This window comes from Pongo pygmaeus, chromosome 13 (assembly GCF_028885625.2).
Source record: "Pongo pygmaeus isolate AG05252 chromosome 13, NHGRI_mPonPyg2-v2.0_pri, whole genome shotgun sequence".
Lineage (NCBI taxonomy): Eukaryota > Metazoa > Chordata > Mammalia > Primates > Hominidae > Pongo > Pongo pygmaeus.
In genome coordinates, this window is record NC_072386.2 from 66,532,192 (window position 1) to 66,559,627 (window position 27,436).

A 27,436-nucleotide genomic window follows, 5' to 3' on the forward strand; every position below is an offset into this window, starting at 1 on the left:
CTAATGATAAAATCTTACATTGGAATAGCTTTCCAGAATATACTAACCAAATCCATGGCTTTTACCCCAGTCGACCCTCACAACCATGATGAAAAGTGAGTCAGGTAGCCTGTGCATAGGAAAGCATTTTCCAAAGTGTGTTCCAGTGAGCACTAGTAAACAGTTTGAAAGATATTGAATTTAACAATGTTTAAACACATGGCCACATCACAGGCCCTCTCAGATGCTTCATGTTAGTTCACTGTAAATCTCCACATGTATGTGGTCTGTATGAGAGAGACAGAGAAAGAAAACAGACAGAAAGAGATGTTTTGCAAACTTATTTGATCATAAAACCACTTTTCCGTTGCATATCTTATGTAATACATGTTGGGGCTGTCTGCACACCCTGATTTTGTTAAGACACAATGAATGTCTACAGCAAACTTTTAGCTATGCTATACTCAACAACATTTGACAAATGTTTACTGAACATCAGTGAACAAATATTTACTGAACACCACAGGAGATATAAAGCAAACCAGGAGATATTAGCAAAATAGATTAAAACCTCTGCTTTTATGTATCTTACATTCTAATGAGGAACAAGGAAATAAACTAAATAAATAAAATGTGTAACATATCAAATAGAGATAAATATTAAGAAGAAAAAAATAACAGGGAAAAGTAATTGTGTGTGTGTGTGTGTTGGAAAGGGAGCAGTATTTTCAATAAGGTGACCAAAGAAGCCTCCTTGGAATGATAGCTAAGTAAGGCCCCAAAGGAAGTGCGGGAGGGTTTGTTGCACATTTGGAAGAGAAGCATTCTCAGCAAAAGGTACAGCAAAAACCCTGAAGTGGAGGTATATCAAAAAAGAAGATCTGAAATCTGATTAACACAAGGCCCCGTTTTTTATTTCCACTGTAAAGAGTACTCAGTTCTTTAAGAAAGAGGCCTGTCATTTTTTTTTTTTTTTTTTTGAGACGGAGTCTTACTCTGTCACCCAGGCTGGAGTGCAGTGGTGTGTTCTCGGCTTACTGCAAGCTCCCCCTCTGGGGTTCACGCCATTCTCCTGCCTCAGCCTCCCAAGTAGCTGGGACTACAGGCACCCGCCACCACACCCAGCTAATTTTTTGTATTTTTAATAGAGACGGAGTTTCACTGTGTTAGCCAGGATGGTCTCAATCTCCTGACCTTGTGATCCGCCCGCCTCAGCCTCCCAAAGTGCTGGGATTACAGGCATGAGCCACCAAGCCCGGCCAGAGGCCTGTCATTTTTTAAAGCCATCCATGTTTTAAGTACACATAATTCACAATTCCTGTACTTCACTGTGAGGAATCAAAGTCCTTCATTTGTGGTCCTCAGACCACAGGGGGTCCCTGGGTAACTTTGAGAAGGTCTGTGAAGTCAAATCTATTTTCATGAAAATTAGAAGACACTATTTGCCTTTTTTGCTGTGTAGACATTTGTACTGATGGCTTTTTTGCTGGGTAGACGTCTGCACAAAAGCAGTGGTGAGTAAAACTGCCAGAGCCTTAATCTATCAAATTATGCTAGTAGTCACTGTACTCTTCACAGCTGTGACCTCACAGGACCAAAATTGCCAGTTTCACTTGTGAATTTCCTCAATGAAACATTAAAAAATAAATTAATTTAATTAAATCCCAAACCTTGAGTACACACATACTTTTTAATACTCTGTGATCAAATGGGAAGTATGCATAAAGCATGTCTTTTGCATTTTGAAGACGAAGAGTTATCTAGAAGTAAAAGCAATTGTGCGATTATTTGAATTGTGAGCTGAACTAGCTGCTGCTCACTAAGATGTATTTGTTTTGGAAAATATAGTTATTTTAAATAAAATGTTATTTTGTTAACATGAAACATGTTTATGTTATTTTTAACAAATTAAAAAATAAATAATTTTTTCCCATTTTCATTTCTAATATGGTAAATATTGATTAATATAACACACACAAATAGAAGCTCTGGGACATCCTTGTTATTTTTTTTTATTATTATTATTTTTTGAGACGGAGTCTCGCTCTATCGCCCAGGCTGGAGTGCAGTGGTGTGGTCTAGACTCACTGCAACCTCCACCTCCCGCCCCCCAGGTTCAAGCGATTTTTCTTCTTCAGCCTCCCAAGTATCTGGGACTACAGGCGTGCATCACCATACCCAGCTAATTTTTGTATTTTTAGTAGAGACAGGGTTTTACCATATTGGCCAGGCTGGTCTCAAACTCCTGACCTCGTGATCCACCTGCCTTGGCCTCCCAAAGTGCTGGGATTATAGGCGTGAACCACCGCGCCTGGCTTCCTCATTAATTTTTAAGAGTGGAAAGGGATCTAAGACCAAAAAGTTTGAGAAGCACTATACTACTAAAATAATAAAAATGCCATGCATGGGCTTGTATATGAGTATATATGAGTAAGTACACACACACACATATATATATATACACGTTATTTTTAATTGAAGTGAAATTTACATAACATAAAATTAACCATTTTAAAGTGAACAATTCAATGGAATTTAGTACATTCACAATATTGGACAACTACCACTCTATCTACTTCTTAAACGTTTTTATCATCCAAAAAGACACTCTATACATATTCTCCATTGCCCCAGCAACCACCAATTTACAATCTGTCTCTACAGATTTGCCTTTTCTGGACATGTCTTTTTTTTTTCCCCCCCAAGATGGAGTCTCGCTCTGTCACCCAGGGTGGAGTGCAGTGGCACGATCTCGACTCACTGCAACCTCCACCTCCCAGGTTCAAGTGATTCTCCTGCCTCAGCCTCCCGAGTAGCTGGGACTACAGGCATGCACCACCATACCCAGCTAATTTTTGTATTTTTAGTAGAGACAGGGTTTTACCATATTGGCCAGGCTGGTCTTGAACTCCTGACCTCGTGATCCGCCCACCTTGGCCTCCCAAAGTGCTGGGATTACAGGTGTGAGCCACCGCAGCTGGCCCTTTTCTGGACATTTCATATAAAAGGAATTATACAATATGTAATCTTCCATGACTGGCTTCTTTCACTTTGCATAATGTTTTTGAGGTTCAGAAACATTGTACCATGTATCAGTATTTAATTTAATATACTTATTTTTAATTTATTAATCTTCACCTATTCTTTCAAGGGTAAATGTGATTTCTGGTAAGAAAAATCTCTCTCTAATCTCATGTGGATATATGAGTATGTGTTCATAAGGTAATATTTTTCTCAAAGCATACATAGTATATTTACAGATTTCATGTACAAATTTATTTTTGATTATAGTGTAAGTCCATGAAAAAATTATGAGGCAACTCCCCCAAATACTAAGGTAAACATTCACCTCATATATGATGATTATAATTACCATTCTCATCACCAAGCATGTAAAGTGCTTAGCTGTAAATGGTAGGAAATATTATTCATTTTGTAACATTTCCTAATAAAATATGTGTTTGCACACTGTATTAGGCCGTTCTTGCATTGCTATGAAAAAACACTTGAGACTGGTAAAGAAGTTTAATTGGCTCACATTTCTGCAGGCTGTACAGGAAGCATGATGCTGGCATCTGCTCAGCTTCCAGGGAGGCCTCAGGAAATTTCTGATCAAGCTGGAAGGCAAGGTGGGTGGAAAGAAAGCGGGGAGCAAAGCGTCTCACATGGTGGGAACAGGAGCAAGAGAGAGAGAGGGGAGGTGCTACAGACTTTAAAAGGACCAAATATAATGAGAACACACTCACTATCACAGGAGCAGTACCAGGGGTTGGTACTAAACCATTCATGAGAAATCTGCCCCCATGATCCAATCACTCCCCACCAGGCACCCCCTCCAACAATGGGGATTACAATTCCACATGAAATTGGTGGGGACACGTATCCAAACCAGGTCACACATGGAGGTAATTTTTGTTTACTTGGGGTTTTTGGTTTAGAGGAAATGAGTAGTTTGGTACAGTGGGAGATAAAAATAACTTAGAGGCAGGAGGGCTGCAACCAAGCCCAGAGCTGCTCTTTATTAGGTATAGTACTTTCAGCAGCTCACTTCCTCTTTCAGGCCTCAGTTTTCTTTCTTTCAGGCCTCAATTTTCTCAACTACGTGGTTGCCTTTCCAAGCTTTGGTATACATGACTCCATTTACCAAGAATCATTCACATACCATCTTTGTGGTTTTTGCCCTAGCCATAGATCCCCTGTATTATTTGCTTACATTTTAGTTGACTCACTTTTACATATAGGAAAATTGTTTCACAAAACTACATTGTCACTATTAAATACAGAAAGCCAGCGTCACCTGCAAATAGAAAAAACCTCGAGTCGTCCAAGAATCCATCTTACTCCCCACAGTACAAAACATCGCACCTTTCGGGTTCAACCTTGAACAACCACTTTCATGAATTAATAAACTGAGGGATTGATCACTCCTAGAAGTTAAGATTCATTATTCGTTCTCTCTACCTTGGAAAAGCTGGTAGAAATGTCTACAGCTTTGGACACCAAACTAACCATGTAGCACTTAGCAGAGCTTTGGGACAACAGATAAGTGACATTTAGCCTGGGGCTTGTTTTGAACAGGAGAAACTGGGTAAATTCAGGAAGCACAAAATTCTCCAAATAGTTACAATATGGCTCCTGAGTAGTTCAAACAATGGGACCACATTTCCATTATACTGCCTCTTGGACTCTGTTTGTAATGAGAGGAATTTCAGACACAAGGAGGTACTTGATGCCTGACTCCCTTTTTCTTGGGTGCAGATGTTATTCCAGGAAAATGCATCATCTTCTCTACTACTTATACTGTGGAGATTTGCAAACTGACAAAAGTGGCCCCACCCTTTATCTGTGCCCCTTCCATGTGACGTTGTTGCTCCTCTCATCAAGAGAAGTCTCTTTCTCCAGCCCTTGAATCTAGAATTGCCTTGTGACTTGCTTTGGCCAATGGATGGGAGAGTGGCTCATAGAGTGTCTAAGAAAATTAAAACAGTATATGAGACATGCTTAGCCCAGTGCCTGGCACATAGTAAGTCCTGGTTAAATGGTAGCAATTATCACTGAGAGTGTGTATGCAATAAACAGCAAAGACTAGGAATGCCTTGTCTGTTCCAGGGGCTTTGGTCTCATGTTTGCTTCCCTCTCCCTTCTCTCCTCTCTCCATTTGCCTATTCTGGTTGGGCCCAGATGTAACCAGTTGATGGTTTATCCAGGTGAAAGGCTTGCACAAAGCACACTTGGGTTATAGTTCCTAAGGAAGTGGGGATTAACTGTTCCATCCCTGGTTTCACTGCAACCCAAATAACCCCACCCTACAGCTAAGGAAATTTACCACATAATCTGGTGGGGGCTTGTTTAATCTAAAATATCCCTTCTGGGTAAATTTAAACCCACACTGAAGAACTAGAAAAATAGCCACAGTGTACTGAGTGTCATTGGCTAAGTGCTTCAAATGCATTTAATCTTCACAACAAACTTCTGAACCCCAAATATGGATTGTATATTATCCTCATATTTTAACAGATGAGAAAACTAAGACTTGGAGATGTAAATAATATGTCTGATTGACTAAGACTTACAGATTAAATCATATGCCTTATTGGCCTAATAAACCAAGAACTTTATGCGCACAGTGCTGCAAGAAAAATAAATAAGAACTGATTCTTGTTCCCCAACTTTCCACCACCAGTGATCTCTTTCATTTTTTTCTTTCTCTGTGGACTCCATGTCTTAAAAGTTTTTATTTCTCATTGAACAGCATTATTAGTTTTAAAATATTAAAATGGATCCCTGCATGGGAGATCTCAAAATCCTGGAGTCCCCAGTTTGGAACAGTTGAACTAACACTGGCTCCTTGTTTTGCAATTAAAGAAACAGGATTCCAGAAAAGGCCAGTTATTTCCTAAGGTCACACAGCTCCTACTTAGAAGGGAAAGCACTAAAGCCCACCTCTCATTATTCCCTGGAGCCATTACTTTTTCCACGACATATTTCTGCTTCTGGAACATGGCACCAGCTACAGGGACAATTTGGAACCTAACCACCAGTAAGAGGAAATAGAAACAGAATCGCTGAAGAGGTGTGTCAAGTCTTCACAGCAGCCAATCTGTGTGTGCCACACCTTTCACCATAGAGGTTATTTACCCCAAGGGAAGGAGTAAGGAGCTCCCTACTTTGAAACCATGCAGAATAAAGAGGGAAAAAAATCAAATACATTTTTAAAGATAGATGAACTCCAAAGCAGATTTAAAATATGTGTAAAACTCATTCACATATTACTTGACTAGGCAGCTTCATATGAAGATATAATGGTGTGTGCTGAGAGGGACACCAAACTAGGCCATTATTCCTTTCAATTTAGAGTTTGCTTTATAAGATGACATAATACCTTCCAGCTTGGTGCTATAAAGGCTGAAAAAGTGAAAGAAAGTTTCATGCAATAAATGAGACAAGGTGAATTTGAGAGTCAGGTGAGATCTTGCCCAGGGAAAACTGGGGCTCAAGATCTCTCACCCCATTCCTAGGCACCCACTAGTCCTGATTACCTTGGTCTACCAGGACAGCTGAAAGGAAATAGGAAAGGGGGAGGGAAATAACCATTAATGTCTACAGAGCATCTACTTCCTACATGATAAATAGTGGACTAGGATTTAGAAGAAATGAACAGACTTACTCTTCAGAGCAGCAACCCCAGGTGACATGCTGTGTCAAAAGGCAACAAAGCACGATGGGTATGCATGTAGACTTTGGCGTTCGACTGCTTGGGTTCAAAACCTGACTCCACCCCTTCCTGCCCGTGTGAGTATAGCTAGTTACTCACCCCTCTCTACCTCAGTTTCCCCATGTGCAAAATGGGGATAACAGTACCTACCAAATAGGGCTTTTATGAAAATAAAATTATTTAGTGAATATTTAAAGAATTTATGCAATGCGGCCAGGCATGGTGGTTCATGCCTATAATCCCAGCACTTTGGGAGGCCAAGGTGGGCAGATCACGAGGTCAAGAGATCGAGACCATCCTGGCCAACATGGTGAAACCCCATCTCTACTAAAAACACACACACACAAAAAAAATTAGCTGGGCATGGTGGCGCACACCTGTAGTCCCAGCTACTTGGGAGGCTGAGGCAGAAGAATTGCTTGAACCTAGTAGGCAGAGGTTGCAGTGACCCAAGATCATGCCACTGCACTCCCACCTGGCAACAGAGCGAGACTCCGTCTCAATTAAAAAAAAAAAAAAAAGAACTTATGCAATGCTCTTACACGTGATCATGATGAATAAATATTACATAGCATTACATTTATGAATAAACCAAGACCCAAAGAGGTTAAGGAACATACCCAAGTTCACACAGCTGAGAAGTAACTGAACTTGACATTCTAATTCCGTGACCCTTGTTCTTTTCCTTTCACCTCAAGGCTCTCAGGCTTAGCTGATGGGATGTGAAACAAAAACAGTCGTCAGGCCGGAAGCCTCATTATGTTCACTAGTAAACACCCCACACAGCACTAACCTGCAGAGCTTTACCCATTTCTACCAGGACTTGTCCCTTGATGCCAAGCCACTGACTTCCGGACAGAAGCCTGAGGCCTTTCCTTTCTGCCCTTGCTTGGAATTTCCCAACAAATCACACAACTTCCCCCACCCAAACAAGCCCCAAATGCACTGTGTTCACCTAATAAACCAAGAACTTTATGTAACATATTTTAAAGGATTTTCATTCCACACAATGACTGAAGGGGGTGAACACACAACCTAAAAATTAATCTTCTTTAAGAGAAATCGTGGCTAGTTTTTTCAAGAGGCCAGAAATTTAAGCCCCTACTTTCTGGGTTAATTTTGGTTTTATTTATTTATCTTAATAAATAAATCTTTAACTCAGGAACATAAATCTGATTGTCTATTGACTCCAAAACTGGTGGTTTGGGGATTCCCAATATGTTTTCCAGGGGTTGAGATATCACAGTAGTAGAAATCATCCTCATCATTAGAGCACTCACTCAAAAATTCTGATTATGTGCCAGACATAGTCTAAGAGCTTTACATATGCTGTCTAACTTTATCTTCAGAATCCCCTATGAAGGAGCGTCTTTTGTTAGTCCCAATTTATATTTCTTATATTGGGAAGAAACTAAAGCACAGAGAATTTAAAAGATCTTCCAGGCAGTCATATTCCATAAATGCTTCCCTGGTGACCTAAAGGAATTCACCTAGCTTCCCCAAACTCCTAACTTGGGACATAGATGCAGCCTGAAGTCATCCCAAATGAAAACAACCCCTGCTCAACCCTCAACTGAAGGCAAAAGAGATGACTAAATAGCTACCGGAGATTTTCATTACTTGAAACTGTCCCCCAAATCTCCTATTTTTTAAAGTTTTTAATTGGTCACAATCTACCCATTGTATGGCCATCAAAAGAATACAAGTGTGGTTCTGTTCAGTGTCCACCAGATGGTGAATGCTAGCTCTCACCACGTAGTAGATTGCAATATTACTCCTAATTATTAACTTTCCTTCCTGTAAATGACAATAATCCGTCCCTGCACAGTGCCATAAAACTTTCAGTGCCTGTCCATGGGCAGAGTATACTTCCCACCCCACTGCTATTGGGCTTGGCCATGTAACTTGCTTGCTGTGGCTGATAAAGAGAAAGTGGAAGTGGCTCATTCCAGTTCTGAGCAGAAGCTTTAAGAATGATTACTGGAGCCTACCAGCTCCCTAACTCTCTTCTTCTACCCATGAGAGCAGCATACCCCAGACAGCTGTTGCTCCTTTTGCCTACATTCCAGAATGCAGAAGACATTTGGAGCCACAGCTAACCCTCAGCAACTTGTAACATGAGCAGGAAATAGACCTTTAATGCTGAAAGCCACTGACATTGGGGATTTTTGCTACCACGGCATAACCTAGTGAAAGACAGTTGATAAAGAACCACACCTAAAATGATTCCTAAAACGTAGATGCCTGCTGACCATCCCCAAGCTAAACAAAGTTCCACAAACCACTCCGGGCTCCCCACTATGTTAAGAGAAAAGAATTCTGTGTTAAGGGAAAAGGAATAGAAAAGCACAAAAGGGCAGTAGGAAATGAAGCATGAACCAAGAACACATCAGAGAAGCATCGTGACTAAGCAACAGCCATGAACAAAGGAAGAAAGGCATGAATAATAAAGGAGCACCATAAATAACTAAGCACCACATGGAACCACGCACCACTAACAATAGGGCCAGTGGGGACAAGAAAGCAGAACGCGAAGGCCATCCAGTCACAAGGACTTCTGGGAAGATGGCATCAAAGAAAGAGAAGAAACATTTTAAATAATTTAGATATGGCTGGGCACGGTGGCTCACGCCTGTAATCCCAGCACCTTGGAAGGCCAAGGCAGGCAGATCACAGGGTCAAGAGATTAAGACCATCCTGGCCAACATGATGAAACCTCGTCTTTACTAAAAATACAAAAATTAGCTGGGCGTGGTGGCGCAGGCCTGTAATCCCAGCTACTCAGGAGTCTGAGGCAGGAGAATTGCTTGAACCCGAGAGGTGGAGGTTGCAGTGAGCCGAGGTCGCACCACTGCACTCCAGCCTAGGTGACAGAGTGAGACTCCATCTCAATAATAATAATAATAACTATTATTATTATTATTTAGATAAAGAGAGAAAGAGACCAAAATGTGTTGAGGGGAACTGTGAATGGTTTTGTCTTAAAAGAAAGGAAAGCTTCATTCCAACATTAAGTTTTCCGTAGGGCGAGTGGTGTGCTTTCCTCCTCCTGAGATCATTCAAAGAGCCCAGTCAAAAGCTCTGCATTCCCTGAAAGACTGCCAGTTCCTTCAGTTCTCTTCTACTTCTCCCTCCAGCCTGTTAATGTTTTTTGTTGTTGTTGTTGTTTTTGAGACGGAGTCGCACTCTGTCACCCAGGCTGAAGTGCAGTGGCATGATCTCCACTCACTTCAACCTCCGCCTCCCAGGTTCAAGCGATTCTCCTGCCTCAGCCTCTCAAGTAGCTGGAATTACAGGCACGTGTCACCACACCCAGCTAATTTTTGTGTTTTTAGTAGAGATGGGGTTTCACCATGTTGGCCAGGCTGGTCTTGAACTCCTGACCTCAGGTGATCCACCCACCTCGGCCTCCCAAAGTGCTGGGATTTCAGGCATGACCCCACAGTGCCCGGTCGTTTTAATGTATTTATGGTCCCTCCTTCCTGCCAGGCACTGTGAAGTCACAAGGCCCTGTGTTTTGTATGAGAAAAGCATAAGGGATATGAAGAAATTTTAATACATATTAGAAATATGTATCACATGCAGGGCCTGTTTTATGGGTCATTAGAACCCATGGCTCTCTGCATGGTGGCGTGACTGCAGATTTTTTTTTTTTTTTTTTTTGAGACAGATTTTGGGCTGGAGTGCAGTGGTATGATCCTGGCTCACTACAACCTCGACCTCCCAGGCTCAAGCAATCCTCTTGCCTCAGCCCCCCAAGTAGCTGAGACTACAGGTGCACACCACCAAGCCCAGCTACTTTTTGATTTTTAGTAGAAACGAGGTCTCGCTAAGTTGCCCTGGCTGGTCTCGAACTCCTGTGCTCCAGTGATCTTCCCGCCTCAGCCTCCCAGAGTGTTGGGATTACAGGTGTGACCCACCTCGTCTGGCCAAAAAGATCCTTTTTTCCAAACCAATGATCTCACCTGAAATACGGTAGCAACAGAAACAGACGCGGCACATCAGGCATCTCGCCACAATGTGATGGCAGCAAGGCCACACCTCCTTGGGGGGAAGCATGCCACTTCCACTGCAAGGCACCTTCTCCCAGCTGTGCAGCCCCCTCAGATTCTAATGCACCGCTCCCGCCTCCTGGCTTATCAATGCTCTGGACACTCACTACTCAGATTTGTGGGCTCTGGGGGACAGCAGCATTGCCATCTCCTGAGAGCCTGTTAGAAGTGCAAAATCCCAGGTTCTACCCCAAAGTGTACTGAATCAGAGTCTGCCTTTCAGCAAGATTCCCAGGTGACTCCTATATGCATGAAAGTTTAAATAGCGCTGACGGAATGACCACTCTTCCTGAAGTAAGTGTATTATGTCCCTGCAGTCTGTTGAAGTGGAAATATAAGCTAAGACTCTCAGGAATGACATACTAGAAATTTAGCTCCAACATTCATTAGTTGTGTGCCCTAGAGCAAGTTACTTGACCTCTTTGAGCCTCAGTTTCCAGCTCTGCAAACTGGGCATAATGATGCCTGTCGCAGAGGATGATGGTGAAGGTCAAATAACATATGTAGCTGCACAGGAAACACGGATAGATGTTAACTCCCTGGCATGCTGACCAAGAGCAGGCTCTGCTGAAGGGGGAGTGATAAGGATAAGAAGTGGTGTAAAGATATTTTGAGGAAATGGGGACAGGAGACGAGACCCAGCATGGGATATCAGTCATGGTGAGATACTAGCTTAATTTGACTGCTCTTATCTGGCCCTCAATGCTTTCTGCTCTGTCTTTAAAATAAAGCAGAAGTATATTCAGAAAGGAGTTGGACAACTAAAAATTGGGGCATGCAAGGATTTACTTCCAGGACCCCCTGCCCCACAGCATGCTAATCATTTAGCAGGTGTGCATGATTTAACAACTATGCAGATCATCTCAGTCTCTCAGAGTCAGTGATTCCACTCCCACCCAACATTTACAAGGAAATATCATCCCAAGTCTATTTCCCTCGGCATATACTAAAGCCTCCCAACACGGGGTCTGTAAAGGAATTATCATACTGTATACAAATCATCCAATTACACAATAGACTTCTCTAAAACAAAAAATCATATTAGGTTTTCAGGGCAAGTATCAACCAAAAATTCTCACCAATACAGAATTACAAGTCCAAACTAACCTTGACTTCCAGCTGCCTAGATTTTCTTCAAATTTTGTTTGCAGTTTTCTTTATTCACCAGCGTGAATTAATCAAATTCTTAAGAATGACTGGAAAACACAGGCAACCCAGGACCACTACTAACCAGAGGCCAATGCATCTGATGCATCTTCATCTTCGCACATATTGGCTTTAGCAATCGTGTTGCCTTTGTCATGCTATGGTGATACAAAAGATTGGTGGGGAGATCTATGTGTTTCTTAGAGTTTTGAAAGAGCAGAATTTAGCTTAAGTGATATCAAACTGCACTAAACGAAAATTACTCCCCATTGCATCAGTGTGGGATGCATTTAGGCTCTGGGGCAGTTAATGAATATGATCCAAATGAAGAAACAGCTGAGAATGGGGAGGTTGGAAAAGAGACTTTGACAGAATCACACCTGCTCTGTAGCAGGGAAAGAGTTGATGTTACAGGCATTTAAACTTCTTTCCCACATTACAGAGAACTCTCAGCTGAAATGACTATAAGTGACATCCAGTCACCTGTTGTCCCATTACAGGCATGTCAGGTGATGCCACAGGCCCTCCAGAGACCCTGCCTCTCAGGTGCCTTCTTTCCATTACAGGTGACACTTGGTCTCCAGAGCCTGTTGGGCTCAGCATGTTTCCACCAGTGACACATTCATTAATCTCACAGTTGCATACTGTACATCAGAGTCCATCACACGAAACTCCAAAGCTTGATGGGTATGTTTTCCTGTGTCAAAGAAAAGCAGCTTCAGGATGAATAGATTTCACCGTTGAATAGCCTCCTCTCAGAAAAGTGCCCTGTATTTCACTCGGACATTTTCTTTTATGTAGATGAATCCAACCACTATGCTCTCAATGAGACCTTCAAACTATCTTTCGAAAACATAGATCAATTTTTCCTTGCACAGATGCTGGGAATTAGAAGACAGAGAATCTATGCCCACCTCTGCCACTTACTGGCTGTGTGTCTCTGGGCAAGGCTGGACTTAACCTCTCTGGCCTTGTTCTTTTCATTTGTGACATAAATATAATAACGTGAACCCTCCCCAAGGTTAATCAAATGAGATCAAGTAGGTGACAACAGTTATGAAGGGCAACACTGCGCTCCGAGTGACCACACCGAGCAGAGCAGCAATAGCTTTACTGTTCCATAAGGCTCAATCTTTTTGAAATAATTGAGAGAGGAAGTGAAAAGAGAAAGAGAAAGTAGCCCCCCCAGCCAGATTCTACCTACTGGTCTCATTAGCAGAGTTGTAACTGGTGTGGCACAGTTTCTGTTACACTTGTCTCAACTCAGCAGGCAGGCCACTTCAGGTTATTTGCTCAGATCTACGATGTATACTATCAGGACACCATTCTCCTTCATACTGCACAAATTCTCTAACGTGTCGGGGTGCAGACTTCGGGGTCAAGAGACCTCAAATCTATGTCTGACTCTGTCACAATGTACTGTGGGACTAGTTAACCTCTCTGAGTCTTGAAATTTGGGAAGAGTTCACCCAGAAGTCAATTTAAAAAGATGTATAAAGAAGCTTAAGAATATTAATATCTTTTTCCCTAATCATTACATACTGGAAAGCCAGTTTAAGAACATAATTCTAAACAGGATAAAATGTTTTTATGTGCAAAGATGTTTGTTGTAGTAATTAACAATAGCAAAAAGGAGGGACAAGGAAAAGGTTTAACCTCTGTAGGTCTTCTTTATTAAACTGTGTTCTATTATTTAAGATGTTGATTTTGAATACTATGTAATAACATAGGAAAATAATAAATAATGTTAAGTAAAATAAAAATTGGGGTTGCAAGATATACAAATATCTTAAGTCCTGTGCACAAGGAAGAAAGACTAAGAAAACTACTTGCCAAACTATCACCAAGGGTCATGCTTCAATGAAAGTGGGTGATTTTTAGTTTTAATTTTTTCTTTTTATGGGTATTTTTTCAGCTTTCCTCTATTTTCCAAATATACCTTATTGCTTGTTTATTATTTTACAAAGAAACTAAGCCTGAAATACAATATAAGGCAACTGAAATAGATGTCTAAAGTCATCTGTTTCAATGCTAAAAATCTGTGATTAGGCTGGGCACAGTGGCTCACGCCTCTAATTTCAACATTTTGAGAGGCCTAGGCAGAAGGATCACTTGAGATCCTTTATGACAAAGAACATGAAAAGAGTTCGAGACCAGCCTGGGCAACATAATGAGACCTCATCTCTACAAAATTAAAAAAAAAATTAGCCAGGCTTGGTGGCACATGCCTGTAGTCATAGCTACTTGGGAGGCTGAGGTGGGAGCATCGCTTGAGCCTACAAGTTCAAGGGTACAGTGAGCCATGTTCTTGCCACTGCACTCCAGCCTGCATAACAGAAGAAGACCCTGGTTCTAAAAACAAAACAAACAACAACAACAAAAAACCCCTATGATTCTATAGTAGTTTCCAACGTAAAGGTCTGTGATTCTATAATTGTTAAAATAACTTACAGTTACACAACAAGATATAATAAATATATAAATAAAAGATGATGGCCATAGAATGCTGTACTTAAACACAAGGAACCCTAATGGCTGTTTTCCACAGCACTCCCTGAAGTGACGGGTCAGGGTGTACCCAGGGTGACATGGTGATCAGGGTGGCTGAATATAAATCCTGCTGAGAGCAGAAGTCCAACAAAGGGGCCAATTGTAACAAGTGTGGCTCAGTGTTTATGAGATTCATCAGAGCCGTCTACGTAAATGCCAGCCTATGAAACCCTTTGTGTATGAATTGATTTGTACAGAGATGTTGCGCTTGGTCAGGAGGCTATTTTGGCATGAAATAATTCCACAGAAGTGAGAAATACATTTGTTCCCCATAAGGCTCAAAGTGATCTAATGGCTTAGAGGGATAATGAATTTTTCAAAACATTTTAAAAGCCAGCTCTGGGATGGCATTTTGATCTGCATCCACCACAGCGAGTTTATGTCTGGGTTTTCTGGAGACTGGAGCCAAGAGTAATGACACTTCAGGCCACAGTTCAGGGGTATCAGCCAAGTGGCAAGCACATGATCAGTCACAGGGCCACGGAAATTGCTTTGCTTCGTGGATGGCTTTATTTTAGGGTCTTGCAAAGCAGATTCATAATTAAACAATAGAAGAAAGATTCACCTAGGGAATAAAATATCTCCCTCTTGTTTATCTTTTTCTGTGACCTATATACATTTCTTAAGACCATGCTTGCAATTTGTCCACCATCTAAAGAGAAAAAACAAGTTCTCTCAATGATCTTGGTAAACACTCAAAAGATAAAACAAAACCTGAATCAAAGTTGTAAATTAATCCACAAGAATCGGCTAAAAGACTGCCCACCTTTCCTTGCAAGAATCCAGTCTTCCAAAAGGAAGTAGCTCCAGAAGTCTCTTTATATTGTAGCCAATGAAGGATGAGAGAATCATACCCCATAGTTTGACCAGGAGGTGTCTCATGAAAAACAAACCAGCTTGCTAAGGGCCAAGGGAAATATTTAACTGTAAAGAATCAAGAATGGGGAACAGAACAGGATTTGCCCCTTCTTGCCTCCTTGGAGAGAGGACCAGGGACACTGACTTCTCAGGGAGCAGCCAGGCACGTGTCCTGTCCTCTCAGACATACCCGTGGCAGGGAGCAGCTGATCTGTCCACATGCTGTGACATTTCTATCTTCTCAGAGCCAGGTGCTGGTCTGGCCAGCACCACTGACCACTTGTTACAGAAAATGTGTCTGAGGAATGCAAAGAGGATCAAAATGCTTCTGCCTCCAGGATGATCTTCTGCCTCTGCTCTTGCTGGAGAGGAGGAAGCCAGCATGCACATTTCTCTTTTTGCACCCTTTCATTAATTTTCTGCAGCAAAAAAAAAAAAGGACCAGCCAGGTACGGTGGCTCACACCTGTAATCCCAGCACTTTGGGAGGCTGAGGCGGGTGGATCACCTGAGGTCAGGAGTTCGAGATCAGCCTGTCCAACACGGTGAAACCCCGTCTCTGCTAAAGACACACACACAAAAATTAGCTGGGCGTGATGGCACCTGCCTGTAATCCCAGCTACTCAGGAGGTTGAGGCAGGAGAATCTCCTGAACCAGGGAGGTAGAGGTTGCAGTGAGCCAAGACGGCTCCATTGCACTCCAGCCTAGCAACAGAGCAAGACTCCGTCTCAAAAAATAAAAAAAAAGGTACCTTAATGAATGGGCTTCATTAAGAGGGAGAAAAAAAAAGCTACTCATCCTAAAAGTCCTGTTTTTTCAACTGAGGGGAAGAAATAATTTCCATGGGTGGAAACTCTTCCATAAGAACCTTTCAAAGAATTGCAAGGCCATCAGCAGTCTTCCGGTCCCTCATGGGCTTTTCTCAGGGACCTTATTTTATACCTCTGTGGTCACTGCTGTGCTTCCTCTGGAGTCAAGAACCAGATTTAGTTCTCCACTGAGAATGAGAGTGGGGCACCAGGCTGCTCACATCTTGTACGTGCTGAGGCCTATTTATGCCTCCCCACATCAGACTCACATTTTTGCACCATCACCTTCCATCCTGACTCATGATCACTTGTTATAAACCATGACGTTTCACATATCTGGCTTCACTCAAGAACAAGGTCTCCTATGCAAGAGGCTTTGTCAGACAACCGAAGCCTACCCTGCAAGCCACAACTTCTTTTCTATTTTTTTCTATGTTAATTATCTGAGTGGGAAATTTTTCTGAAATCGCTTATGCACCACACCTTTCTTCTTAAACAGGACACTAAATTTAAATGATCTTTTCCCCCTGATTCTTTAGGGTCATTACTATGAGCGTCAGATATATATGTACTTTATGTCAGTGATGTTATGTCTGCCAAGGGCTGTGCAGATATTTGGGATTATTTACCTGACACCAAATGGAATAACACTTATTGGGGGCCCAGATCTGCCTTTATTTTTTATTTAATTAATTAATTAATTTTTTTTTTTTTGAGACAGAGTCTAGCTCTGTCACCCAGGCTCGAGTGCAGTGGCATGATCTTGGCTCACTGCAACCTCTGCCTACCGGGTTCAAGTGATTCTCCTGCCTCAGCCTCCTGAGTAGCTGGGACTACAGGTGTGTGCCACCACTAATTTTTGTATTTGTAGTAGAGATGGGGTTTCACCATGTTGGTCAGGCTGGTCTTGAATTCCTGGCCTCATGATCTCCCCACCTCCGCCTCCCAAAGTGCTGGGATTATCGGCATGAGCCACCACGCCCGCCATTGGGTCTGCTTCTTATAGGTCCTGTTTGATTTTGGTTTTGTTTGTGTAGTTTCCTCATCATAAGTCATCATCTATTACAGCCTCTGGCAGCCACCTCCCCTTCCATCATCCCCTTCTGAGAAAACCAGGTTGGTGAACACTGTGTCAAAGTGCACATTAAATAATAACCTCAATGATGGTAGCTACCATTCATGTGTTTTGCTGTGCTCCCAGCATTTCTGTGAATGATTTACAAGTATCATCTCACAAATAGCCTCAGAGATTGCGCTTAGGGAATTTTCCTGTCAGAAAAGAACTAACTGATGATAGGTTTTCAATAATCAATTTTAGTTGCCTTTGCCCAATTCCTAGTTTTGGGGTGACTTTGGGTTGGCTGATGTGCCAGGGAAGTGACCGTGGACATAAGAACTGTTGCACTTACAACGCATCCTGTCCTGAATTGTGGAAGGATGTTCATACTTGCTTCCTTCTTGAATCCTTTTATCGCTTTCTTTTCTCCTATTTCCCTTCCAATTCTGCCTCCACCTTCCTTCTTTCCTTTCTTCCCCTTTCCTTCACTTCTGTGTGTATCGTGAGCATAATCAACAGTTTTGTGGGGCGCTGCTGAACCAGCAGACTGGAGAGCCAAAGTGGACTTGACACAACCGAGAGCTGTGTTCTAACCCTGAATCTTCTCCTGCCTAGACCCCCTGACATCGGTCAATCCATCAAAGTGATATTTAAGGCCACCAATAAGAGGGTGGCAACAGTGAAGAAACTACAAAACCAAATAGCCTTGGTGGCAAATAAGAGGCATTTAAACTCTTTTAAAAATGCATTCTTGTTCTTAACATTTCACCAAATGCCCATAACATTTCTAATTACTCTAAAAGCTAGTCACACACATTCTCCTCCAAATCGTTTATCAGTTAATTTTCTTTCAAATGGGCATGCAGTGAGAACAATCTCACAATGTATTCAACCAACTCTCAGATGACCTAACACCATGTTTTTCTCATAGCAGGATTTCAGTAACATTGGTTGATATTCTGTTGTCCAAAAGATTTTAATATATAACAAGCAACACAGAAGAATGAATCCCTCTTGGGTGAGCGTGAACAATATATGTGCAATTTCACTAACTTACAACTCAGCCCTCCTATAAACTTGTCAAGCTGTTCACTTTTAATTTAAGGAGAATGAAATGTTCCAGGAGATCTTGTGGGAAGAGGTGCCTATGGTATGAGGAAGAACGTCCTAGAATTGAAGTCAGGTGATCCGGAAGCAAACTCCAGCTCTACTCTTTGTGGCTGTGCAATCTGGGGCAAACCTCTTTTTTTTTTTTTTTTTTTTGAGATGGAGTCTCACTCTGTCATCCAGTCTGGACGGAGTGCAGAGGCATGATCTCGGCTCACTGCAACCTCCACTTCCCTGGTTCAAGCAATTCCCCTGCCTCAGCCTCCCGAGTAGCTGGGATTATAGACGCACACCACCACGCCCAGTTAATTTTTTTGTATTTTTAGTAGAGACGGGGTTTCACCATGTTGGCCGGACTGGTCTGGAACTCCTGACCTCAGGCAATCTGCCTGCCTGGGCCTCCCAAAGTGCTGGGATTACAGGCATGAGCCACTGCCCCCGTCCTGGGCAAACCTCTTAACCTCATTGAGCCTCAGTTTCGGCAACTGCAAAAGGAGATTAGTACCTACCTTACAAGACTATTGTGGGAGTTAAATCAAATTTTAAAAGTATCTCTTAGAGCTAAGACAGATATTCCACAAATTCTGACTGAATTGCAAGACAGCTAAAAATTGTTCTTGTTTCTGTGAAATGTAAATAGGGCTTCCTGGCTCTTGTTCGCTAGTGGCCTTTTCATGTTTTTATTACTGTGCATGGAGATCATGTCCTCGTCTCAGGGCCTACACACATGCAGCAGCCCTGTGAGGCCAGTGCTACTACTGTTCTCATTTACAGATGACGAAATTGAGACTCCGGGAGGCTAAGAAACTAAGATTGTGTGACTAGCAAGTAAAAGTGGCGGGGTTAGGATTTGAAATCAGGCACTGGCTCCACATGATTAGCCACCCAGCTGTACTGCCTTTAGGGGGCAAGAAGTGGGAAGGAGGACAAAAGTCCTTCTAAAGGTCTCCTAAATCCACAACTCATACTCTAGGAAAATCTCCCAGGATCTGATTTAGGGCAGGCAGCCTCTGCCAGGGGCTGCCTCACAGTTCCCCGTTTATGGGCTCAGATGTAAGAAAGTGTGGCTATTGCTGCTCCCAGGGAGGTCAGCAATCATCAAGGATGGGAACACAGACAATCTTTGGACTCTGTTGATGTTTCCTTTCAGCTACTTATTCTGAAGTCCTGCACTATATTCTCCATTACTAAAAAAAGCTAATTCTCAAATTTGAGTAGATGAACCCTGAATTAGGCCAGACTGGTCACCAATATATACTCAAGATCATACATATTATTATAAGATGTATTTATTTATTCTTGCCAGTAACCAAAAGGATAACCTACTTATAATAAAAGTGCATATACATTAAAGTAAAAAAATTAAAACAACTATAATGAGATTAAAACTAAGTAATAACAATTAAACAAAACAAAACAAAACAAAACCTTAGTTCAGAAATCCTAGGCTAAGAAAATGAAGCACCAACATAGCTTTAAGCTTCCGGGAAGCCAAAGCAAGAAATATCAAATGCATGGAGCCAAAGATATGCAATTTTCCTAGACATCATCAGTTCAAAAAGACTCTGGCATTACAGGCTAAAACAAATACCTGGGAAGGTCTGGTCACATCCAGGAGAGTTAGATGAAGTGGAAGACCATGATCATGCTCGACCACAAACAGTCCCACTGGCTGGACGAGAGGTCTGACCCATGATCATGCATGAGTTTACCCTACACATGAGGTCTGCAGTGCCAGGGCTGGACAGGAAGTCTCGAATGCCTAATCTTTTCTCTCAAGGACTCTGAACAGCTTCCCTGCCAATCTCTCTAATGATATTAGCACTGGTCAAAGGGCAGCAAGAGACTAGGCTGGGCTGACTTGGTACAGTGGTTGGCCTTGGGGGAGCCCAACTTCTAGTCCTTGAGCCACATGGAGGAGAACCTATGGTTCCAATGGTTCCACTGTTGGCTGATCTACCCAGTGCAGTTTTGCAGAGGCTTTTAGTGCCCCATTCCTCTCCTCTGCCTCTCTCCATTCATGCTTTAGTTCAACCAATATTTATAGATCCCAAGCAGTCATGCATAAAAATTAGATTTTTATTTTGTCTTAACACTTTGTATTAAGTACTTACTGTGTATGAAGTACAATATGGTGCTCCTTGACTTTAGTGTCCTTCACCTTCTTCTAGCAAACAAATATGGCTTCCTGCCTCCTGACACTAGCCCTTCTTCAGAATCAGACCTCCAAAAATCTAGACCTGGCCCTCCGTTTATTTTTATCGAGCCACTACAAAGTGCCATGCTTTGTGCAGGACTCTTGCCTTTAGGGTTTATTAATTCTAAAAACACTCTTTGAGCATCAGGTACTGCACCAGAACCTGGAGATACAATGGTGAGCAAAACGATACAGACCCTGGTCCCTACTCTCACCAAACTGGCATTAATCGAACAAACATGCCCAATAGAGATATAATGACAAGTGGAAATAAGTTATCTAAAAAATTACCAAAATACCTGACTTAGACTCAAGAAGTAGGTGAGGGGGCTCATTTAGAAGAGGAAGGAATTATTTAAGCCAAGGAGAGCTGGAGGAAAAGCCAGAAAGAAGCTGGATAGCAGATCAGGTCATATGAAAAGTGTGTCCATTCTCCTAAGAACAATGGAAAGTGATGAGGAGGTTTTAAGGGAGGGGTAGGAAAAGTGTGAAAGATGCTCTCAAAATGATCTCCCTGGAAGCAGGGTGAAAGCAGCTTGCCAGCCATTGTAGTCATCTGGGTGACTTAAGGATAGGGTGGGTTAGGGAAGAGATGAAGGAAAAGGAAGTTTTCAGCTGGACAAACTGGATGAATCACAATGCCATTCACTAAGACAAGGAAGTACAGAAGAGGACGGGCTTGGAGGCAAGTGGAAAGACCCACCATTGTTCCAGGTTCTGTGCTAAGGGCTACGAATACATCATTTTGGCTTTGCAACAAACATGCAAAGTAGGCATCATTATTCCATTTTTCAGATTAAGAAACCAAAGCTGTGTTTATCAGCTTGATTATACTAACTCAAACTTTGTGGGTCTGATTTTCCAGGGTGATCTAGAGCCCAATAGTCTTACAAGAGCTCTCAAGAAGAAAGACTTCCTTTCCCTGGAAACCAAAGTCCAAAGCCACAGGGCTCAGAAAGAAATGGATTTGGGACAATGCTAGAGATTTTGAGTACGCTACTTTGAGACCCCTAACAGGGTAGCCATGAATGACTGTGCAGGTTGTGTACTATACAAACTCAGAGGGCACTATTCATATCACCCTCCATAGGAATGCTGCCTCCTGATACATCAGCCCTCCCCAGTTTCCTTTCAAGAAGACTTCAAACTCCAGGACTCTCCCATAATCCCCAAGATTCAAGAAAAATCAACAACTAACGTTGCATCCCCTCTCTCTGGTCCTCTGATATTGTTTCCTCTTTTGCAGCCTTCATCCAGATCCAAGTATTCTTCCCTCATTCTTCAAACTGCTCAGGTAACATTCACGGAGGGGTAGGTTCTCTCTACCCCCTCCCTGGAGGAATAATGCCTCCATCACCAAGCCATTGCTTACAGGAGCTCCCCAGACCAGTTTACCAAACTCAAAATTATGTTAATATCTGCCCAAATAAATGTTACATAGAAACAAACTGGTTATACCAAAGCCATCAGCTGTTTACTTAGTTGACAAAATAGTCCCCAAATCACTGCCTAAAGGGTGACCTTGCTCACCTGATCCCATGTCCTCCAAGACCCAAGGTGCTGTCTGAATCACAGGGAGCACCTCTCTTCCTTTGAGACAGACTGATCCACTTAAAGATCTGTTTACACTAAAAAAGTGTGGCTCTTCTCCGAAGGTCCCAGGGCTGGGACAATCCGCAGCTGTTCGTCTGAATGATCTGGCAGTGAGAAATGAAGCTAACTCCAGGACCAAAACAATCAAGGGTTCATTCCTCATCAGCCCCTAAGCAAGGGGTATCACATTCAAGGGAAGTGCTTTGGATTCCTGAGTTTCCTGCTCATAAATGCTCTGGCAAGAGGCATGATCTCAAGAGCACCTGCCCTGGTTTGCAATGGGGCAGGAGCTGATCCCACGGTCTCTGATCAGAATAAGCTCAGCTCCTGAAATAAAACAGTTCTGCCAGCTTCTTCATCATTACTAGTCCTTACCACAGCAGCCCTTTAAAAGGTATGAAGCATTCACTTTAAATATCCTTTTTATTGATACGCACAACCTTCTTCCCATGCAAGAGGAAATCAGGAAGAATATATTCCTTCAATTTCCAATCAAGTTGATTATTCTGCAGACATGCTGCAGTCTTTCTTTCTTTTTAAAACCCCATCTCCTGTAATCACTCTAATGCAGTTGTTCATTTAGAGTTTTGAATGTGCTTTCCTGTCCCTATGCCACATATCACAGAGTATGAGCTGACATTCAAGTCACCCAGAATTTTTCTTCTGTAGAAGTCCACATATAAACTATTACCTACTGCAGAAATGAGCCCTTCTTCCACAGCTGTCGCTGCTGAAGTAGCAGGTGCATCCCCTGGACTGCGGTAGTTACTCTCTCCACCTTCTTGTTGAAAACAGCATTCCTGGGACACTGATGTGCCATGTATCCTGCTGGTGACAGCTGACAACATCCCCACCCCCGCCACCCAAGGCTGGCTCCTGACCTACATCATAGGGCATGTGGGCTGCGGTGATCTCCACCCATTAACAGCTGCTTGAGTTGCATCAGCTGGGGGTGTCTGGGCAGTGAGGGAGGCTCAGCAGCAGAGGCCCAGTGTAGGGAGCCTGGCTTCCTGCCAGCCAGAGCCCCAGAACTGTCTACCCATCCCCAGATGATTCCTCATGTACTTCATTTTCTCCCCCCAAACTTCATGGGAACATGGACCATTTACTACCATGAGACTGTCCTTGTCCTGAATACTTTCCTGAGCTGACCACTATGAAGTTGAGGGTCATTTCCCAAATCACAGCATAGAGCAGGGAGCCCTCATTCCCTACACTCTTTCAACTTCTCTTACCATAGAAATGATGTAACTAAGAATAGAAAGCATGGCTAAAACTTAAGGACTGATCTAGAACTATAGGATTTGATTTCTGCAACTCTGAATGGGCAGGAGAAAAAAGAAAATACATTTGCACTCTCATTTCTAGTTCTGGTAGTAAGCATCCAGAACAAAAATATGGCTGGGTTCTCACATCAAGGAAGTGATTTCAACTAGGAAGCGCCACTCTTTGATTACGATCTCAAGCTTGCGGGGCTTGCTCTCAGATTGCTTATCCTACTGTTATTATTGCTTTAACAATCCTCGTGTCAATTCCATATGTGTCATTCCTTGTTTGTCTAGAAGGGGGCATTTCTGGAGACTGCTTGGAAGAAGTAACTACCTCCCTAGACGTGCCCCACCTCCAACCAAGTTTTTCACAAATATGCTCCAGCCCCCAGCCTGTCCTAACCAGGCAGAAGTCAGGCCCACATGAGAAGCATTTGAGCCCCAGGAGGAGGGATGCCTCTGAGGCCACACCTGGAGTTTACTTTTGCCATTTCTGATAAATACTGAGTATTCTCAGGAGGGAGGGAAAGGTATTAGAAAGGGAGATTTAGGGAAAAGGAGGATGGGATTATGTCAGTGAATCTGCCTCAGTTTAAAGAGTAGTAGGACCAGACTGGGATTAAAAATAGAATTGAGAGTGATCTCCTAACTTCAATGGAAATCAGCTCCAAACTACCTGATAAAATTTCAAAATATCCTTTTCTTTCAAAGACTTCTGTTCAACCTAGGGGCCTGGCCTAGAATAGCAGAGTTTCCTCTCTCCTTACAATGACAGATAAATAATAAATGTTCCAAGTCAGAAAAAAAGACACACAATTTTTCCAACATTTTGATTATTGGAGATTATATCTATGGCTAATAGCAATTCCATTTTGCAATTTAAAGTTCTTTTTGCCTATTGGAATTAGCTAGCCCCAATGATGATGAGGTTATGTTAGGACTTTGGAAGAGTCATTAACTATTTCAAACCATTAAAAATATATATATAATGCCCACAGAATAATAAAGCAATTAAGCCAAATAGAAAAAAAAAAACAAAACTAGTAATTAGGCTTGTTATGTTTGTTCGTTTAGGTATCATATAGCTAAACCTCTAAAGAAAAACATTTAGAACATAGCTCCTACATTCTAATTCTGGTCTAATAAGGCTTAAGTAAAAATCAGCATGGTAAATTTCCTCACCTTAAAATGTTTTCCAAAGGATTGGCTGAATTTTTAAAAATCTTACTATTTTATTTTATTTCATTTTTGAGACTGAGTCTCGCTCTGTTGCCCAGGCTGGAGTGCAGTGGCACAATCTTGACTCACTGCAACCTCCGCCTCCGAGGTTCAAGTGATTCTCCTGCCTCTGCCCCCCTAGTAGCTGGGATTACAGGCACACACCACCATGCCCGGCTAATTTTTGTACTTTTAGTAGAGATGAGGTTTCACCATGTTGGCCAGGCTGGTTTCGAACTCCTGACCTCAGGTGATCCACCCGCCTCAGCCTCCCAAAGTGCTGGGATTACAGGCGTGAGCCACCACACCCAGCCAAATCTTACCTTTTTATTATAAATAAATTTCCCACAAGTGAATGACATTGACTTAATTTTTTTTCTCCAAGAAAAAGGTTATCTATCCTCTAAAGGAGAATGTTATCTACTACTATATTTGAGTGTCATACATTAAGTAAAAATCTTATTACCTGGAAAATGTAACTTATCAGGAAAATATGACACTAAAAGTGACCAAAACACCTTTCCTGTGGCTGGATGTGAAAGGTTAATCATGATTTCTAGAAGAAGCTTATTCCAAGAAACGATAAAATTAGCAGTAATTGTTCTGGCTAAGACATGAAACTGGTAACAATATTTCAAACAACTGCTTCTCTTTCCTGTCCTTTTTTTTGTTAATGATGTAGAGCAATTGCTCGTCTAATGAAGGGACTCGGTAAATAAATTACAGATTACTTTAAACTGATTACTCGGAAATAGGGAAATTTCCATTCCAGCAACTGCTCCTCAGAATTGAGACAAACCTCTTGCTCATATCAGACCCCACAGTCTAAATGTTTATTGTGAAAATATTGATAAATAAATGTTATGGGAGTGAAAAACAGATACAGCCCAGAACTCTGCGTTTGTCATTGATTACCATTTTCATACACACACACGCACAGTTGCCAAAATTGTCTTTCATTTTTTAACATTTCTCCTTCATTACTGGATAAAGAACAGAACATGTACTCATACTATCAGAAATGCCAAATACTTAGTTGAGTTTCTGAAATTAGTATTTTCATCCATGTACTCTAGTAAAACTATAAAAGGGTCAATAAACACAGAGATGATCACAAACTTCCTCAACTCTGAAATCTCCACAAACGTTCAACTCTCTGGGAGGTTTCAGGTAGAAAGTTTTATATAAGCACTTATCAACTTTAATGGTCTTTTACAAGATACTTACAGTTAGACCATTGTAAGGATCACACTTCTGTCTGCACTCTGAATGGTGGTTCAGGCACCTTTGGGCCCTCCCTTCCTGCACTCCCTTTGTTGTGCGAGGGTAAATGAGTTACCGTAAAAACCCTGCAAATATCCTGCCTTGTGATTAAAACATTACCTTAATGCAGACTTTACATTTTGGCTTCTATGAAGGCTTAAAGGTTAAAGGCATCATAAATTATGCATTTCTTTCTATGCCAGGCCTGTAAAAGGTGCTTTTACAGTTCTTTAAAGACATTGCTTCTAAATGAGTACAGGCTTTTCTTTTTTTTTCTGCCAAAACAGAAACATTTCCATTATGTTTATTACTGCTGTGCTGGAGAGCCAAAACAGTTTGGAATTAAGAAACTGCTAGAGTCTGTTGTTTCAGAATGTGTAGCAACTGTTAACATACACAGTGGAGTTGCCCATTCACTGTTTGGACAGTGATATGGTAAACATGGGCTAACACACAGGTCTGCTCCCGGGAGAACGATGATCTGGTAAACTCCAGACACCAACAGTTAGAGCTTTCCCCTTCTGCCTCCGCCCCAATTTACAGATGTGAACAGGAATTAGCGAGACACAAGACACACTAGAATATCCCTAACTCCTGCAGTGGAGCAAGCTCTATTCTGTGGATTCTCCAGTACCACACATGTCCTTGCTACCCAGCACCCTGACTTCCTCACTTTTGTCACCTCCAGCTGAAGTACAGTTCTAAGGGTCTCTTTTTTTTCCTTTTACACTTACACGTAATGCATCTGCAGAAGGCTGGGCTCTTTATCTCAAGGAAGACCACACCCATTTATCCCTTAGCTTTCAGGAGCAAACTGCTGATTTAGGGACCGAAGCTGGACAGAAGCGACCCAACTTCAGCCAGGCCACAACCTCCTTCAGCTCTGCACCTCGTCTGGTTGCGGTGGAGGATTCTCGAGACAGATTGCCAGCTTTAAGAGCCAGAGTTCCAGAGATTTCTTCCAGGAGACAACCCGCACACCCTGATAACTCCGTGGCAAAGTTGTTTCTTCCTCCTCTGCTGCAACACCTTTTCCTCTCCACCTTTCCATCAGCATACGCGCGCGCACACACACAGCCTTGCTCACTCAACTTACCAGTTTAGATTTGGCGCGTTGCAAAAATTCTTCCATGTCGTGGCTAAGGGTTTGGAACCCGGGTACTCGGAGGGGCGCAGTGGAAAATCTCGGCCCAAGGAAGATGAGCGGGGTCCCGGGAAAGTGGCCCGCCGGGACGCAGCGACCGACTGCTCCCTCCTGCCGCTCTGAGGCGGCTGCGGCTGAGGCTGTGCTTGCGCCCTCGGCCGTCTCGCCCCAGGGCTCCCCGCCCCACCCCTCGCCCGGCCGCCGGCTCTGGGCACCCGACTCTGCCCTAATAAGGAAAGTGGGTGTGCCACCCAGGAGCCCCGGGGCGCGCCGGGCACGCTCTCTGGCACGCGCCTCGGGCGCCGGGGCGCGTGGGCGGAGGTGCAGGGGTATGGCGAGGGGCTCCTCCGCCAATCGCAGGGCCCTGCTGCGGCCTCCTGACGTGGCGCGCCGAAAGCTGCTGCAACCATGGACAGCGCCCAGAAGTGCGAGCCAAGTGCAAGGGGCTGCTGCAGAGGGAGGCTCTGCCGCAGGCACCGC

General features: G+C 42.7%; 1 protein-coding gene across 6 annotated transcripts in view; it reads right to left on the reverse strand.

Moving 5' to 3' along the window:
- Positions 1-27,201, reverse strand: part of PRUNE2 (prune homolog 2 with BCH domain) — a 289,980-nt gene extending 262,779 nt beyond the window's left edge. For 4 of the 6 annotated variants that reach the window (XM_054502956.2, XM_054502955.2, XM_063649606.1 and 1 more), the window contains exon 1: positions 26,909-27,160. In XM_054502956.2, the coding sequence (XP_054358931.1) occupies positions 26,909-26,944 (36 nt within the window). In that variant the 5' untranslated portion in view covers positions 26,945-27,160. Of the gene's footprint in view, positions 1-26,908 lie in introns of all 6 variants that reach the window. The other 2 variants (XM_063649607.1, XM_063649605.1) reach the window with 1 other exon arrangement.
- Positions 27,202-27,436: the final 235 nt, after the last annotated feature.